This window comes from Phoca vitulina, unplaced genomic scaffold (assembly GCF_004348235.1).
Source record: "Phoca vitulina isolate PV1807 unplaced genomic scaffold, GSC_HSeal_1.0 scaffold16, whole genome shotgun sequence".
In the NCBI taxonomy this organism is placed as follows: Eukaryota; Metazoa; Chordata; class Mammalia; order Carnivora; family Phocidae; genus Phoca; species Phoca vitulina.
Window position 1 is genome coordinate 38,052,099 of NW_022589719.1, and position 18,551 is coordinate 38,070,649.

Consider the following 18,551-nt stretch of genomic DNA (forward strand, 5'->3'; position numbering starts at 1 on the left):
ACGCAGCCTCGGGGGACAGGAAGGGGCCGGCTTCTGTCAGCACAGGCCAGGCCCTTCGGGGCACCGTGGGTCTTCAGAGCCAGGGCTCCGGGAGCTGCAGGCTGGGGTGATTGGCATCGGTGGGACGGCTGAGTGAGCTGGGTGGTCAAGGCCCCTCCAGGGGCTTCCCGGTCAGCCAGGCCCTCTGTGGCTCTGCATGTACCCCCCCCCCCCCGCCCTGTGCACCTTGTCCTCCTCTGTGGGAGCTGCAGGTCCTGCCTACAGGGCCAGTGGGGACCGTCCAGGTCCCCAGCAGCTCCCAGCTCGTGGGGTTGGTCAGTCCTGCCCCCACATACAGGTGATGATGAGGAGGACACAGCATGCGACACAGCCAAGGTTGGGAGGTGCCCACAGCTGCCTGGCAGGGGGAGGTGCTGGTTGATGGCAGGGCTCTCCGACTACCTGAGGTGGCTCCACAGGTCCATGTGGAGGGAGCATCAGAGGGCATGGGGGGCCCCTTGCTCTGACCTTGCCTTCAGCCTGAGGGCCCCAGTGACCCTCTCTGCTCTTCAAGTCTGAGACCCCCAGGAGGGACCATTGGCCCAGCTTGGGGCAGGTGTCTGTGGGGATAGCCAGTGGGGGCAGGGGCTCAGGGGCTTGTGCTCCTGTCTGAGTATCACGGCTACTCCCTGCGGGGAGACCCAGGGTGTCCTCACACTTCATGGGCAAGAAGGTGCAGAAACTCAAGGAGCCACCAGAGCCAGGGTCTGCCAGGTGCCCCTCGCCCCACTCCCACTGAGACCCTGAGCAGGGGAGGGTGAGCACCCACAGGCGGGAAGGGGCAGCCCCGTGCTATTGTGAGGTCAGGACCTCACAGCCCATAATTTCTCACGTTCAGAAGAAAACTTAGTGCCTAGAAGCACAGACAGCGTCCCTGACACGGGCATAGTAGCCCTGGAAAGCAGAGGTCCTCCCCAGGACCGGGAGAGTGAGACGAAGTCCAGGTTGGAGGGGCTGAGAGCTGCCCCCTGCTCCCCAGGATTGGGTCTGTGCTGTGAGCACAGAGGGGCAGCTGGGTGGCTCTGCCCTGCCTTGGGCCAGGCACCTCCTCCTGCTTGTGGGAGCCTGCCTCGGTGGGCCTACCCAGCACCCTGGCCCCATCTCCTCAGGGCTTTGGACACCATCACAGGCAGGGAGCTGTGCTCTGACCTGGAGGCAGCCGCCAAAGCTCAGCTAGCTGAGTGGGATGTGGGCCACCTTGGCTGCTCCTTGCAGAAGCAGGGGCCGGTCTGGCTGGGGCCTGGCTGCTGATGGGCCCACTGTGGTGGTCTTCCCACTGGGGAAAGGGTGGTCTCAGGAAACTGCTGCGCAGCCCCAGGGCAAGTCTCCTCTCTGCAGGACAACTGTCCACACTCTCCCACTGAGAGAGGGGCAAGGGCTGTGGGGTGGGGGGTGAGGCTGCCGCCCGCAACAGCTGGGGGGAGGGTGCGTCAGGGAGGGAACCTTTTGGAGGAGGGTGTGAGTCACCGTGAGTGAGCCTGTGGGCAGCCCCACGAGCAGAGTCCTGGCCTTCCCAGGCAAGGGCTGCCCTGGTTCTGGAAGTTTCTCCTCTGGCGAGGCTGAATGGGCCTCCCTGGAGCGCAAGCAAGAGCTGGCTTGCCTCTCACCTCACCCTGAGCCTAGAGCCAGCTTTGTGGGGTCTATTCTCTGGGCTTCCTCAGAAGGAAGCAGGGGCTTAACTGGCTGGGGCCGGTTTAGTAGGGGTCTGGGCTCCACGTGGGGCAGAAGCTCCTCCTCCTTGCTCCTCCCACACCCTCCCCTCTCGGTCCTCCCCAGGCCCAGCCCCAGCCTTCCCAGCAGGTGTTTAGGAAGGTATTAGTTTAATCAGTCGTACAAAACCGCCCCCTCCCTTGCTGGGGTCCTGCCCCCTGAGGCATGGCCAGGTCCTCGCAGAGGACTCTGGGGGTGCGGGTGAGGGGCGGCTCAGCAGCAGGCGCGAAGGGCCTTGCGGAAGACCGTGCGGAACTCGGCGTTGAAGACGGTGTAGATGAGGGGGGTGAGGGCGCTGTTGACGTAGCCCAGCCAGGTGACCGCGCTGACCAGCTGCGGAGGCACGGCGCAGGCGGGACACAGCGCCCGGGTGATGTGCACCACAAAGAAGGGGGTCCAGCACACCAGGAAGGCCCCTGGGGGCGGGGGGGAGGGGAGGGCGCGGTGAACCAGCGTCCCTGCGGCAGCCCCCACCCCCCGCCGGCGTCCTGGGCACCGTCTCGGGCCGTGGGCGCTCCCACCTTCCACTCCGCCCACCGACCCCGGGGCAGGTACCCACCGACCACCACAGGCAGGACCCTCATGGCCTTGCGCTCCCGGCCGGTGATCTTGGCGCGCCTCCTTTTGCTTCCCTGCAGCGGGGGCTCCGCCGGGATGGCGTCGGGAGGCGCGGTGGCGTCGGGAGTCGGGATGGCATCGGGGGGCGCAACGGCCTCGGGGGGCGGAATGGCCTCGGGGGTCTCGACGGCCTCGGGGGGCGGCGGGCCGGGGCCGCTGGGCCGGCGCGGCGCCCGGCCGTGCAGCTTGGCGCGACGGGCGGCCTCCCAGCGCCGCAGGCCCCGGAACGTGGCCCAGTAGAGCAGCAGCATGAGCGGGCAGGGCAGGAAGAAGGAGCACACGGACGAGTAGACCACGTAGTCGCGGTCCTCCAGGCGGCACACGGCGGGGTCGCGGCCGCGCGCGTCGTTGAGGCCGCACAGCACGGGCGCCGCCACCGCGGCCGACAGCAGCCACGTGGCGCCGATGAACAGCGGCTGGCGCCCGCCGCCGCTCTGGCGGTTGTAACTCAACGGCACGGCCACGGCCACGAACCTGCGGGGGGCGCGGTGAGGGCGACCGGGACGGGGGAGGCGCGGGGCAGGCGGGGCGGGGCGCGGGGCGGGGCGCGGCCGGCTCACCTGTCCACGCTGATGGCGCACAGGTGGAAGATGGAGGCGGTGCACAGCATGACGTCCATGGCCATGAGCGCGTCGCAGAGGCCGGGGCTGAACAGCCACACGCCGCCCTGGACCTGCGCGGGGAAGGGGCGCGGGGGCGGGGGCGCAACAGCAGACGCAAGGCCCGCTGCCGGTCTCCCCCGCACCAGGAGCCCTCACAGCGACCTGGGCTGTGCTCTTTCTGACCCCCACCTTTCTGGGGCGAGCGGGGATGTGCCAGAGGCCCGCACTCCCGGGCAGCCTTCCCACTGAGCTGGGCGAGATTCCCTCCCACAAAGGAGGAACCCTTTCTGTTAAAGCCGAGAAAGGCCTGGGGAGCCCCTGGAGAGGGGCTCTAGATGGTGGAGGACTCTGATCTTGATGCTGTGGGGCTCGGGCAGGGGGGCGCTCCCCCAGCAGGCCAGCCCCCTGGAGCATGAAGCCCACTCTCCCCGTTTCCTCCCTGGCTAAGAGTCAGCCTGTCCGGTTAAACTCTGTCACTGCTCTGGGACTCCACAAGTCACCTCACTTTTGTCCCCTCATCTGTAAAATGAGGGTGATGATAGTATCCACATAAGTGCTCTGAGGATAAATGAGTTAAAAGACGTAAAAGCCTCAGCACTGTGACCAGTGCCCTCACCAAGGGCAAAGGAGCAGACAGCCACCCCCTTCTAAATCCCCTCCCGCTGATTTGGGACGATTAGGAGCTTAAGAGCTGTCACTGTGATGTCTGTCTGTGGCTCTGGGGGAGGGGCAGGTCATGTGTGTCCTTGTCCTGCCCAGTCTCTCCACGTCCACCTCAGAAAAACTGAGTCTCCCCTCCCCTCCCCCACTGCCCGGGTCACCGAGTTCCCAGCCCAGGCCTAAGCAGCTTTTCTCTGCCCAAACCGCAAAGCAGACAAGGGCTGGCACCAAGGGGGACCCACCCGAGGGCCAGACCTGGTCTGGGGATGGAGGCTTCTGGGCCCTGGTTCTTGGCGGGGGCTCTGGACCCCACGCCAACCCCTGCTTTTGGTTCCAGCATCAGGGCAGGGCCTCCCCTTCCTCCAACCCTACTCACTTGCCATCAGCTCCTCGCAGCTGAATGCCCCTCCTGCTGTGGGCAGAGTATGTGCGTGAGTGAGGGTCTCCTTCCCTGGGTGCTCTGGTGTGTGCATGTTCCTGGTCATGCCTGGCTGTGGTTTGTGCAGTGATGTGTGTGTGTCTGTGCCCCAGGGAGAGCGGGGCGGGGGGTAAACCTGAATCTGCCTGTCCATCTGCCTCCCCTGGGGAATGGAACCTCAGCTGAGGGATAGTGGGTGGCTGGACTGCCAACCTCGCCTGTTTCTGAGGTTGGCTGGCTTGAAGGGCAAAGGCATCTCTTGGGTAGGAGACGCCAAAACAGGGACAGGAAAAGAGAGGCACAGAGGGAGGGCGGACAGCCAGCCAGCCAAACAGGTAAACTGACAGCGAGATGGGGGGCAGGGATCAGAGGGGACCGAGGCTCCAGTTGTCCTGGGACCAGGCCCAGCGTCCCTGCAGCCGCCCGGCTCGAGGTTCCTGAGAAGTCCAGTGGCCGGGTGGCTCTGGGTCCTCACGGTGGATGGGGACAGGGGACGAAGGAGCAGGTGAGCAGTGCGCGTGCGGTCGTGAACGCGGGCTCACCTCGGAGTAGACGAAGAGAGGCAGCACGAGCAGGGCGAGTAGTAGGTCGGCGGCTGCCAGGCTCACGATGAAGTAGTTGGTGGGCGTCTGCAGGGCTCGCTCGGCCGCCACGCTGACGCACACGAGCGCGTTCCCCGCGAGCACCGCGCCGATGAGCAGCACGCCCCCCGCCAGCGCCGCCGCCGCCGCGGGAGTTCCCGCGCCGCCGCCGGTTCCCGGCCCGCGCCCCTCCAGCAGCCCGTCCGCGTCCGCCGCGCTGCGGTTCCCCATGGTGCACCTGCCCCCATGTGCCGGGCGGGCGCTCAGCACCGCGGACAGTGCCCGGGTCGCGACCCCGGGAGCCCCGCCCCCAGGCACGCCCCGAGCCCGGCCGGAGTCCCGCCCTGATCCGCCCGGCTGGGTGGGCCCCGGGCGCTCTAAGGGGCACCCTGTCTTTGCCCGTCTTGGACTTCTGCGCTCCGGGAGACGGGCCGGTGGACAAATGCACCGGCCCTTAAGAGAGGAGTTAAGCGAGGTGATTGGCACGGGCGGGCCCAGCATCGCCCCGCGCCGCGCAGGCTTGGAGGTACGCGCGGGTCTGCGCTCTGGGAGACCGACCGGGATAGGAGGTCGGCCGGACCCTCCCTCGAGGTGTGCGGGCACGCCAGCGCCCTCCCGCCGGGCCCCAGAGACCCCCGTCGGGCCTGCGCCGGAGGGGTATCTGCTTCTCAGGGACGCCCCAGGAGGCGCCTCCAGGCGGAGGCGGGGCCGCTTCTCACTCCACCCTGTTCCCAGGACATCCTGAGAGCACCCTTCTCAGGCCGGTTCCGCCAGACAGCGAGAGACCCGAACTCCTTGCCCGCCTCCCCCGTGGGCCCCCTGATGGGGCTTCCCTCCGTTCACCCGACACAACCTCTCATGCCCCAGGGCGTCCCCCACCCCGCAATGATTGCAGGCCCCAGTCTGCGGCCCTGCACCCCCATCCCCTGAAGCAGCCTCTCCTCCATGACGGGGACCCTGCCCAGTTACTCTCCAACAATGGCCACTGCCGGGTGCTGACTTCATAGCCTGAAACGAGATAACAGGAGGAAGGAGCATGACAAGCGCTCACGGAACTTTGCAATCATCATGGTTCTGCCTGCCTTTAGACTCACATTACCTGAGTCACCGCCTTCTTCACCCTCTCAGCCTGCACCTGCCAAACCCACAAACTCACTGGATCTTGGGGCCATCTCAGGTCCATTACCCCCACCTGCCAACACATGACTGTGGGAGCACGGGGTGGGGGGGCCCTCTGGGGGCAGGGTCCCAGGTCCATAGGTAGGACTGTTGTAGACCAGATGCACAGGACACAGTTAGCCAGAGACCGCTGTGCATGATGGAGTCAGCCCGGGCTGTGCTCCCGCTGATTCAGAAGTGCACAGAAAGAACATACACGGAAAGTGCATTACAGTGAGAACGTATTATGGACTTACTAAGTCAGAGGGACACAGAGCCTGGAGCCCGTCCCTAACGGGCCCGTGAGGTGGGCCCTCCACCTGCATCACTCTGTGGGACTGCCTAATGCGCCTCCATCCTCCTCAGTTTCCGTTTCTGGCTGCCTCCACCCTGGGAGGCTGGGAGACTCCGGATGGGCCTGGAGCACAGAGCTGTTGCCAGGAACTCCGAGACAGCAGGGGACACAGTGGCCCGCTTGGTGAGCTGAGCATGTGCGTATTAAAGAGAAAACAAGGAGCACCTGGGTGGCTCAGTCAGGTGAGCGCACCAGACTCTTGATTTCCGACTCAGGCTCCTGAGATCAGCCCCATGTCGGACTCTGCGCTCATCACGGATTCTGCTTGAGACTCCCTCTCCCTCCCCCTCCGCCCCTCCCCTTGGATGTTTGCTCTCGCTCTCTCTCTCTCAAATAAATAAATAAAACCTTAAAGAGAAAACAAGGACTCTGAAAAAAAAAAAAAGCCATAATGATAGTCATAAGGGGTGAAATCACATGGATCTAATATAGGAAAGGTGGGGCGCCTGGGTGGCCAGTCATTAAGCGTCTGCCTTTGGCTCAGGTCATGATCCCGGGGTCCTGGGATCGAGCCCCACATCGGGCTCCCTGCTCGGCGGGAAGCCTGCTTCTCCCTCTCCCACTCCCCCTGCTAGTGTTCCCTCTCTCACTGTGTCTCTGTCAAATAAATAAATAAAATCTTAAAAAAAATAATGTAAGTAAGGTGTGTGCAGGGTATGTGTGTAGACAGGTATCTAGGTCTGAGTTGCATTTAACACCTCCATCCCTTTCACACAGATCCATGTGTTGGCAGGTGGGGGTAATGGACCTGAGATGGCCCCAAGATCCAGTGAGTTTGTGGGTTTGGCAGGTGCAGGCTGAGAGGGTGAAGAAGGCGGTGACTCAGGTAATGTGAGTCTAAAGGCAGGCAGAACCATGACGATTGCAAAGTTCCGTGAGCGCTTGTCATGCTCCTTCCTCCTGTTATCTCGTTTCAGGCTATGAAGTCAGCACCCGGCAGTGGCCATTGTTGGAGAGTAACTGGGCAGGGTCCCCGTCATGGAGGAGAGGCTGCTTCAGGGGATGGGGGTGCAGGGCCGCAGACTGGGGCCTGCAATCATTGCGGGGTGGGGGACGCCCTGGGGCATGAGAGGTTGTGTCGGGTGAATGGAGGGAAGCCCCATCAGGGGGCCAACGGGGGAGGGACAGGCAGGCTTTCTTCCCTTCTGAAGCCTTGAACAAGAGAACTCACAATACTAGTGACTGGACCAGGAGGACTTCACTTTCTCACAGGACAGAAGTCCAAGGCAGGGGAGGCTCTGCGACCTTGGGTTGGATGCCAAGTAGTGAATCTAGCCTAGCCTCTGATCCACTTGGAGTTTCCTCCTGGTCCCCAGATGTCGGCCACCATTAAGAGTGAAAAGGCAGTCTGGACTGGGAAAGGACATACGTAATATAGATCTCTGATAAAGGATGTGGATCCAGAATATACAAAGAGCTGCATCAAATCAATAAGAAAATACAGTCCAATTTTCAACAAGGGCAAAGGATTAAAGAGGCACATTACAAAAGAGAGAACTCTAATGGTCAATAAACATGAGAAAGTGCTCAATATCTTTAGTCATCAGGGAAATGACAACAAAAATCACAATGACATGCCATCACATACTAAAATGGGAAAAAAAAGTGGGGCGCCTGGGTGGCTCAGTCAGTTAAGAGTCTGCCTTCAGCTCAGGTCATGATCCTGGAGTCCTGGGATCCAGCCCCACATTGGGCTCTCTGCTCAGCAGGGAGTTTGCTTTTCCCTCTTTCTCTCCCTCTGTGATCTCTCTCGCTCTCACTCTCTCTCAAATAAATTAAAAATAAATAAATAAATGGGGGAAAAAAAAGAAGAGTCAGATACATGATGTGAAAATATTTTCTCCCAGATTGTAGCTTGTCACTTCATCCTCATATCGGAGTTATTTTTTTTACGTGTAAGGTATGAGTTGAGGCTCTTTCTTTTTTTCCTCGCCTATGGCTGTCCAGTCAGCTGAGCATCATTTCTTGAAAAGACTATCTTTTCTCCATTGGATTGCTTTTAAACTTCTGTCAAAAAAATCCCTTGATTGTATTTGTGTGGGGCTATTTTTTTACTCTCTCTTCTATCCCATTATCTACAGGTCTATACATCTGTCCTTTCAGCAAGGACACACAGCCTTGACTACTCTAGCTTTATAGTAATTTGGGAAATCAGGCTCTAGCAGTCCTTGAACTTTATTCCTTCACAAAATTGTTTTGGCTATTTTAGTTCTTTTGTCTGTATGTATGGACTTTTTAGAAGACTTTATTTATTTATTTGAGATAGAGAGAGCACAAGCAGGGGGAGAGGGAGAAGCAGGCTCCCCGCTGAGCAGGAAGCCCACCGCGGGGCTCGATCCCAGGACCCTGAGATCATGACCCGAGCCGAAGGCAGACGCTTCACCAACTGAGCCACCCAGGCGCCCGTGTATATGTATGAATTTTAAAATCAGCTTGTCTCTATCTACAAATATAGTCCTGCTGGGAATTTGATTGGGATTGTGTTGAATCTATGCAACTAATTTAGGGCAAACTGACATCTCAACGATGTTGAGTCTTCCAGTCTATGAACACAGTCTCCTTTTGATTTCTTTCATCAGTATTTTGTTTTCAGCATACAGATCCTGCGCATATTTTGTAAGATTCATAACTAAATATGTCATGGCTTCTGATATGATCGGTAAATGGTTCTTTTTAGAAATATCATTTCCAATTGTTCATTGCTAACATGTAGAAATAGTTTTGTGTCCTTTGTTGTTGCTAAAACCTATTAATATAAGGATTTTTTTTTCATCAGATTTCTAAATAGACAATTATCTTGTTTATGAGTAGAGACCATTTTATTTCTCCCTTTCTTATCTGGACGCCCCTCCTTCCTTCCTTTCTTCCCCCTTATTTTACTAACGGGAACTTGAACATAATGTTGTTCAGAAATGATGAAAGCAAACATCTTTGCCTTGTTCTCAGTCTAATGGGGAAAGCTTTCATCTTTCACCATTAAGTGTCCTGGCAGTTGTGGGGGTTGGTTCCTCTTTAAGTTAAGGAAATTCTATTCTTAGTTTTCTGAGAGGCCTCAACACAAACAGATGTCGAAATCTCTCGAATACTTTTACTGCATCTACTGAGATGGTCGAATGGCTTCTCTTCTTTAGGCTGCTGATGTGGTGAAGCACGGGGATGGGTTTTGGAATGCTGAGCCAGGCTTTCCCTCCTGGCATGAAGCCCATTTGGTCATGGCATTACCCACCTTTCCATATAGTGCTGGATTCAATTCGGTAACGTCGGTCAAGGAGTTTTGTGGCCGTGGTTCTCTTTTCTTCCGTTGTTTCTATCTGGTTTGGGGTTGGGGCAGCAGAGTAGTGCTGGTTTCCTAAACTGAGCTGGGAAGTGCTCCCTTCAGTTCTCTTTTCTGTACCAGATTGTGTAGAATTGATGTTAACTCTTCTTCCTTCAGTTGGAATAAGTTGCCAGCGAAGACATCTGGGCCTGGAGTTTTCTTTGCTGGATGAGTTCTAACTATGAAGATCAGTTTCTTTAATGCGCATGGGGCTGTTCAGGCTGTCTGTCTCTTCTTGAGGGCGTGTGGTAGTGTGTCTTCCAAGGAGTTGATATGTTTCATGATAGTTTTCAAATGTAAGGGCCTAGAGTCGTTTATATGTTCCTTTATTAACCTTTTTATATCTCTGAGGTTTCTGTTGCCTCTTTCATCCCTTATTCTTTTTTTTTTTTTTTAAAGATTTGATTTATTTGATAGAGAGAGACACAGAGAGAGCAGGAACACAAGCAGGGGGAGTGGGAGAGGGAGAAGCAGGCTTCCCGCGGAGCAGGGAGCCCGACGCGGGGCTCGATCCCAGGACCCTGGGATCATGACCTGAGCCGAAGGCAGACGCTTAACGACTGAGCCACCCAGGTGCCCCTCATCCCTTATTCTTAAAGTGTGTGTTTTTTCTTGGTCAGTCTTGCTAGAGGTTTATTAATTTTACTGATCTTTTCAAAGAACCAACTTTTGGTTTCATTGATTTTTTTCTATAGTTTGTTTTGTTTTCAATTTCATTAATTTCTGCTTTTATCTCTATTCTTTCTTTCATCCTGTTTGCTTTGTGCTTAATTTGTTCTTTTTCTAGTTTGTGTGGCCATTGTTTTTCTAACATAAGCATTTAATGCTATAAATGTCCTTCTGAGGTGCATCCCACACATTTCTGTGTGTTCGATCAATCATGTTCAGTTAAAAATGTTTTCTTCTTTCCCTGAGACTTCTGTGACCCATGGTTACTTGGAACTATGTTGTTTCATTTCCAAATTTTCTTTTGGATTTTCTTTTCTTTTCTTTTCTTTTTTTTAAGATTTTTATTTATTCATTCAAGACACAGAGATACAGAGAGAGAGCATGAGCAGGGGAAGAGGCAGAGGGAGAAGGAGAAGCAGGCTCCCCGCTGAGCCAGGAGCTGGACGTGGGCCCAGGACCCTGGGATCATGGCCTGAGCCGAAGGCAGATGCTTAACCATCTGAGCCACCCAGGCGCCCTGGAGATTTTCTTATTACCTTTCTGTTATTTACTTCTAGTCTGTTCCATTATAGTGAGGAAAAAATGCTGCGTCGGACCTCAATTCTTTTAAACTTGTTAAGGTTTATTTTATGACCTGGAATATAATCAATCTATGTTGACAAATGTTCCGTGTGTACTTGGAAAGCATGTGTGTTCTGCTGCTATTAGGTGGAGAGGTGTGTAAATGTCAGTCAGATCAGAATGCAGCTCGGCAGACCTTCTATGTCCTTGCTAACTTTCTATCTGTTCTATTAATTACTGAGAGAGGAGTGCTGAATCCTCCACATATAGTTGTGGGTTTCTCTACTTCTCTGGTCAGTTCTAGCCGGATGTACTTTGAAGATTTCTTGTGAGGTACATACACATTTAGAAGAGTGGCCACGAGGGGCTCAGAGTCAGGGCTCACAATAAAATGAGGGAATTTGGGGTGATCGAAGTGGTGGTGCTTACAAAGTTGAATATATTATTTATTTTTAAAAGTTTATTTTTTAAGACTTCATTCATTTATTTGTCAGAGAGAGAGAGAGAGCACAAGCAGGGGGAGCAGCAGGGGCAGAGGGAGAAGCACACTCCCCGCTGATCAGGGAGTCCGACAGGACCCCGGGATCATGACCTGAGCTGAAGGCAGATACTTAACCAACTGAACCACCCAGGCACCCCGAAAGTTTATTCTTTTAGTAAGCTCTACACCTAATGTGAGGCTCAAACCCATGACCCCGAGATCAAGAATCACATGCTCCTTTGACTGAGCTAGCCTGGCACCTTGAATACTATTTTTTAAAATTCATAGAACCATACATCAAAAAGAGTAGCCATAAATAGTAAATTAAGCTTCACAAAATGTCTGTGATCCCAGGTCTGCAGACCAAGGCTTCAGTGACGCTCAATAAAGGGTGCAGAGCTGTGACATCTGGGTGGCTCAGTCGGTTAAGCATCTGACTTCGGCTCAGGTCATGATCCCAGGGTCCTGGGATCGAGCCCCATGTTGGGCTTCCTGCTCAGTGGGGCATCTGCTTCTCTCTCTTCCTCTGCTGCTCCCCCTGCTCCCTCTTGCTCTCTCTCTCTCTCAAATAAATAAATAAATAAATAATAAAAATCTTAAAAAAAAAAAAAAAAGATGCAAAGCTGGGCAGCTCAGCCTGACAGAAGGATGTCCTAATTCTGTCCAAAGCCTCTGGCCGGTGAAAGCTGGGATGTGCAGCCTCAAAGGCCACTCCATCCTCCTGGGACTGATGAGTATGTCTATAACCCTCTAGAATCAGACAGAAGCTGGAGCTGTCACCCTAGTGGTGACACTTGCACTGGTGCTGGAGCCAGTTTTGTAACCATTTACTGCAGAATTTTATGGGATGCTTGAAACATTCAAGATAATACTTATTTGGCTTGCAAGAATTGTTTGATAGTTTAAGAATCTCTCCTTACTCAATAGACAAGTAGACAGAATATCAGCAAAGCTATAGAAGAATCTGAATAACCATCAACCAAGTAGATATATTTGACATTTATGGAACAGTCCATCCAACGACAGAGAAGTACATATTCTCTTCAAATAGATATGGAGTGTTCACCAAGATAGACCATATTCTGCATCAAAAAAGAAAGCTTAAAAATTTTTTTAAAAGAATGGAAATCTTACAAAGTATGTTCTTTGACCATAAAGGAATAAAATTAGAAACCAACAGAAAGATAACAGAAAAATCTCCAAAAGTTTTGGAATTAACACAATTCTAAGTAATCTATGGGTCGAATGAGAAATTAGAAAATATTTTGAACTAAAAGAAAATAAAAATACATCATATCAAAATTTATGAGATGGAGCTAAAGCTATGCTCAGAGGAAAATTCATAGCATTAACTACTTAATTTAAAAAGAAGGATGGCCTCGAATTAATGTAAAATACCAATTAACAATCCAAAGAAGAAATACCACATGATCATATTGACTGATGGAGGAAAACATTTGACAAAATTCAACATGCACTCATGATAAAAGTGCTTAACAATCTAGAACTAGAAGGAACTCCCTCAACCCAACAAAAGGCGTCTTCAAACCCTGCAGTCAGCATGACACTTCATGATGCAAGATTGAGTGCCTTCTACCTAAACTCAGGAAAAAGGATGTCCATTCTCACCACTCTTATTCAACACTGTGCTACCATTCTAGCCAGGGCAATCAAGCAATAAAAAAATACATAAATAAAATACATCCAGATTGGAAAGGGAGAAGTAAAACTGCCCCTATTCACAGACAACATGACTGTCTAAGTAAAACCCCAAGGAATCTACAAAAGCTCCTAGAACTAATAAGTCAGCTTAGCCAGGTAGCAGGATATAAAGTTGACACATAAAGATCAATTGTATTTCTATACACCAGCACCAAATAACTGGAAGCCAAAATTAAAAAGTAAAAACACAACACCATTTACAACAGCTATAATAATAAATGAAATACGTAGAAATCTGACAAAACAGGTACAGGATTGGGGCTCCTGGGTGGCTCAGTGGTTAAGGGTCTGCCTTTGGCTCAGGTCATGATCTTAGTGTCCTGGGATGGAGCCAAGCATGGGGCTCCCTGCTTAGCGAGGAGTCTGCTTCTCCCTTTCCCTCTGCCCCTCCCCCTGCTTGTGCTTTCTCTCTCTCTCAAATAAATAAATAAAATCTTTTTTTAAAAGTTAAAAAAAATTTCCACTCATAGAATGGGAGAAAATATCAGCAAATTACATTTTCAGCAAATGACTTGTACACAACATATATAAAGAACTCTCAGAGCTCAACAATGACATCACAAGAAAGAAAACTCCAGATAAATATCCCTTATAAATATATATACAAAACTCTTCAACAAAATATGAGCAAACTTAATCCAGCAGCATTTTTCAAAGGATTATGCACTATGACTAAGTGCAGATTTATTCCAGGAATGCAAGGGTAATTCAACAGACAAAACCCAATCAATATAATACATCACATTACTAGAACAGAGGGGAAAAACCCATTTAATCATCTCAACAGATGCAGAAAAAGCATTTGATGAAATCCAATACCTTTCTATGATAAAAAGGCTCAATAAACTGTGAATTGAAAGAAACTTAAAAAAAAAAGATAGAAAATTCCTCAGCATGATAAAGGACATCTATCAAAAACCCACAGCAAACATTACACTCAATAGTGAGAGACTGAAGGCTTTTCTCCTAAGATCAAGAAAAAGACAAGGATACCCACTTCTGCTGCTTCTCTTCATCGTGTGCTGGAAGTTCTAGCTAGAACAACTAGGCAAGAAAAAGAAATAAAACGTATCCAAAATTGGAAAGGAAAAAGTAAACTATTTCTATTTGCAGATGACATGATCTAATGCATAGAAAATCCAACAAAACAAAACCCTATTACAGCTAATAAATAAATTCAGCAAAGTTGCAGGATATGAGATCATCATATAAAAATCAGTTATATTTCTATACACTAGTAATGAACAATTCAAAGATGAAATTAAGAAAATAATTTATTTGTAATAGCATCAAAAAGAACAAAATACTTAGAGGGCAACCCTCTAGGGTCCCTTCCCTCTTCCAGAACCTTGTACTATCACTCAATACATTTTACTATCACTCAATAAACTTTTTTTGCTGCCCACCAAAAAAAAAAAAAAAGGAATAAAATACTTAGAAATAAATTTCAGCAGGGCGTCTGGGTGGCACAGTTGGTTGAGAGTCCGACTCTGGCTTTCAAGTCAGGTCATGATCTCCGGGTTGTGAGATTGAGCCCCATGTTGGGCTCCACACTCAGCTCTGAGTCTGCTTGGGATTCTTTCTCCCTCTCCCTCTGCCCTCCCACTTGTGCTCTCTCTCTCTCAAATAAATAAATCTTAAAAAAAAAAAAAAAGAAAGAAAAATTTAACCAAGAAGGTAAAAGATGTGTACACTGAAAGCTATAAAACATTGCTGGGGGAGGGCGCCTGGGTGGCTCAGTTGTTAAGCATCTGCCTTCGGCTCAGGTCATGATCCTGGGGTCCTGGGATCGAGCCCCATGTCGGGCTCCCTGCTCCGCAGGAGGCCTGCTTCTCCCTCTCCCACTCCCCCTGCTTGTGTTCCCTCTCTCACTGTATCTCTGTCAAATAAATAAATAAAATCTTTTAAAAAAAAATTGCTGGGGGAGATTAAAGAAAACAATATTCATGGCTTGGAAGACTTCATATTGTTAAGATGGCCTTTCTCACCAAACTGATCTATAGATTTGATACACTGCCTATCAAAACCCCATCGGCTTCTTTTTCTTTTTTAAAGAAATGGAAAAGCCACTAGGCGCCTGGGTGGCTCAGTCGTTAAGCATCTGCCTTCGGCTCAGGTCATGATCCCGGGGTTCTGGGATCGAGCCCCGCATCGGGCTCCCTGCTCCGTGGGAAGCCTGCTTCTCCCTCTCCCACTCCCCCTGCTTGTGTTCCCTCTCTTGCTGTGTCTCTCTCTGTCAAATAAATATATAAAATCTTAAAAAAAAAAAAAAAGAAATGGAAAAGTGAATCCTAAATTCATATGGAAGTGTATGTAAGGAGCCACAATTAACTAAAATGATCTTGAAAAAGAAAAACAAAGTTGCAGGACTCACAGCTCCTGATTTCAAAACTTACTACAAAGCTACAGGAATCAAAACAGTATGGTACTGGCATGAGGTTAGACATGATAGATCAATGGAATAGAGTTTAGAATTCAGGTATCAACCCGTACATTTAAAATCAATGGCTTTTTAAAAAGATTTTTATTTATTTATTTGACACAGAGAGAAAGCATGTGAGTGCACAAGCAGGGGGAGGGGCAGAGGGAGAAGCAGACTCCCCGCTGAGCAGGGAGCCCGATGCGGGACTCGATCCCAGGACCCTGAGATCATGACCTGAGCCGAAGGCAGACGCTTAACGACTGAACCACCCAGGCGCCCCCGAATCAACTGATTTTCAACAAGGGTGTCAAGAGTATTCAATGAGAGAAGAAGAGTTTCTTCCACACAGTGTTGGGACAACTCAGTATCCACATGCAAAACAATGAAGTCGAATCTTACCTCACACTACATACAAAAATAACTCAAAATGGATCAAAAACCTAAATATATGATCTAAAACTGTAGAAATCTTAGAAGAAAATATAGGAGCAAATCTTCATGACCTTGAATTTGGCAATGTTTCTTAAATATAACACCAGAAGCACAAACAAAACAAGTGATAATTGGATTTCATAAAATTAAAATCTTCTGTGCATCAAAGGACACTACCAAGAGTGAAAAGAAAACTCACAGAATGGGAGAAGATATTTGCAAATCACATATCTGATAAGCGTCTATTATTCAGGGGGCCTGGGTGGCTCAGTCCGTTAAGCATAGAGGGGCCCCAGCGCCTCAGAGGCGGGCTCGGGAGGGGAGAGGCGCGAGGGTGGAGGCCAGGACGATGTGGAGGCCACCCCAAGCCTCAGACTCCTTGGTGGAGGCGGGCTGCCGGCAGAGCTGGATCTCAGCCTGCGGGCGCCCTTCATTTGAACCTCCCGAGGCTTGGAGAGGCCTGAGCCTGCATGCGGGCTTGGGATGGACAGGAGGTGGACATGCAGACCGACCGGAGGGAAAAAGGCGGGCAGCCGCGTTACTCCTGCTTAATCAATACGGGATTAAGTCAGAAACCAGTACTAATGAAATCCTTAAACAGAAATTACGAATCTAGTAAATGAAGTTATAAAATAGTAGTTCTTGTGTTAAACTTTACATTCATTTTATTTTATTTTATTTTTTAAATATTTTATTTATTTATTTGACAGAGAGATACACAGCGAGAGAGGGGACACAAGCTGGGGGAGTGGGAGAGGGAGAAGCAGGCTTCCCGCGGAGCAGGGAGCCCGATGTGGGGCTCGATCCCAGGACCCTGGGACCACGACCTGAGCCGAAGGCAGACGCTTAATGACTGAGCCACCCAGGCGCCCCTTTACATTCATTTTAAAAAGATTTTATTTTTTTTAAGTTTACTTCATTCGTTTAAGTAATCTTTACACCCAATGTGGGGTTCGAACTCACGACCCCAAGATCAAGAATCGAATGCCCTACCGGCTGAGCCAGCCAGGTGCCCCAAACTTTCCATTGATTTAAAAATAATTAGTAGACTTTTCTTAAAGAGCAGTTTTAGGTTTACAGAAAAACTGAGCGGCAAATGCAGACAAGAGGCACACAGACCCAGCCTCCCTTATTCCCACCGCTCGCCCCGCGTCTCCGAGGCTCCGGGTCGCCTCCCCCTCGCCCGGCCTCCGCCCGCGCGCATCTCCCCTCCCGAGCCCGCCTCTGCGCCTAGAGCGGAAAGGGCCCTGCGGATGGTTTCGCCCAGCCCGGCCCCCGCAGCGCCTCCGAAGAGCCTGCGGGCCAGGCTCGGAGGCTTTGCACATGCTGTTCCGGCCGCAAGCTCGCCCGGAGGTCCCTCCGCCCCCGGGCCCCCCCCCCGACCCCCGCCGGCCCGCGCGTCGGTGCCCCGGGCGCAGCGCTCCCCTCCCTCCCCAGCCAGCCAAGGGGCGCCGACGCGGCGGTGGGGGCGGGCGGCCAGCCGGGGCGACAGCTGGGTGGGCGGCTCTGACCTTCCGGTTCGATCGATGCCCCACTCCCGGGCGCTATAAAGGGGCCGCGCGGGGCCCGGGCGGCGGCAGCGGCGCTCAGCTCCCCCGGCGCGCCCACCATGGCCATCCCGCCCCTGCTGCTGCTGCTGCTGCTGCCGCTGCTGCTCCGGGGGTCGGCCGCGCCCCCCGCGCCCCCCAGGTGAGCCCGCGGCCCCCCGGGACCCACGCCCGCCCCTCGGACGCCCCCCGCCCCCGCCCCCTGGCCCATCGCTGCGCGCGCCCCGCCCCTGAAACGGCCCGCGGCCCCGCCATCCCCCGCCCCCGCAGGGCCCCGCGGCACTCGGATGGGACGTTCACCAGCGAGCTCAGCCGCCTGCGGGACAGCGCGCGGCTGCAGCGGCTGCTCCAGGGCCTGGTGGGGAAGCGCAGGTGAGGGGCTGCGGGCGCTAGCCCTGGGAGCGGGGGAACGGCGGCGGGTGGGCGCCCCCCACCGCCAGGACTAACTCTGACTTGGGGCGGGGGGCAGCGAGCAGGACACAGAGAACAGCACGAGCCGGACCACGCCGGCGGAGGGCCGCCTCTGCCTGCACTGGCCGGGCACGTCCACCCTGCAGGCCTGGTGAGCACCACCGCCGTCCACGCCCACCAGCTCTGGTCCCCGCGGGGCGCCCTGGGTCTGTGGCAGGAACCGGTCGCGGCAGCGGGCCAGGGGTGTGGGAAGGTGAAACAGCGCTGGTGACCAGAGGAGGCCGTTTCCCCAGGTGGGCAGCAGTCTCCAGCCCCTAACCTGGCTGTCTCCACAGGATGCCCCTGAGGGAGCCGCTGGATCAGGCCTGGTCTCCCCAGCTGCCTCCTGGATCCCGGTCTGGGGCCACGTTTTCAGAGCCAGCCGTCCCTGCTGCGGAGGTGACACAGAAGACATCCTGAGGAAGAAGGAACCTCCCCACCACCCCAAGGGGAGCGGAGTGGAGCCTGGGCAGGGGAGGGGGTGGGGAGGAGGAGGAGGGGTTGCACTTGTCACCAATAAAGGAGGAATTCAGACGCCGGCCGTGTGAGCTCACTCTGCGCCATCTCCCAGGGCAGGGCTGTCAGAATGCAGGGGGGGCCTGACCGCAGCTTCTAGCACAATGGCCACACCCAGCTGCCCTTTAAACCTGGGAAGCCAGTGGGGCGCCTCACCTCCCTTATCTCTCCTGTCCCGCTGACTGGGCTCCCCAGAGACCCATCTGCATCCCTGTCATCCACTCAGCAAACACTCAGGGGCTCTGGGTGGGCGGGTGGGGGGCACAGGACATCTGCCCTAGAGGCCATGTGTCA

General features: G+C 53.2%; 2 protein-coding genes across 2 annotated transcripts; one reads left to right on the forward strand and one right to left on the reverse strand.

Moving 5' to 3' along the window:
* Nucleotides 1-1,962: 1,962 nt before the first annotated feature.
* Nucleotides 1,963-4,859, reverse strand: DRD4 (dopamine receptor D4). Its single transcript, XM_032413815.1, has 4 exons — nt 4,590-4,859; nt 2,928-3,040; nt 2,309-2,841; nt 1,963-2,165 (listed from the first exon to the last, which is right to left on the reverse strand). The coding sequence occupies exons 1-4, from the start codon at nt 4,857-4,859 to the stop codon at nt 1,963-1,965; spliced, it is 1,119 nt and encodes a 372-aa protein (XP_032269706.1).
* Nucleotides 4,860-17,353: 12,494 nt separating this feature from the next.
* On the forward strand, nt 17,354-18,258 carry SCT (secretin). The gene is made up of 4 exons (XM_032413824.1): nt 17,354-17,433; nt 17,562-17,663; nt 17,761-17,853; nt 18,038-18,258. Exons 1-4 carry the CDS (start codon nt 17,354-17,356, stop codon nt 18,159-18,161), a joined length of 399 nt encoding a protein of 132 aa, XP_032269715.1. The 3' UTR covers nt 18,162-18,258.
* The last annotated feature ends 293 nt before the right edge of the window (nt 18,259-18,551 follow it).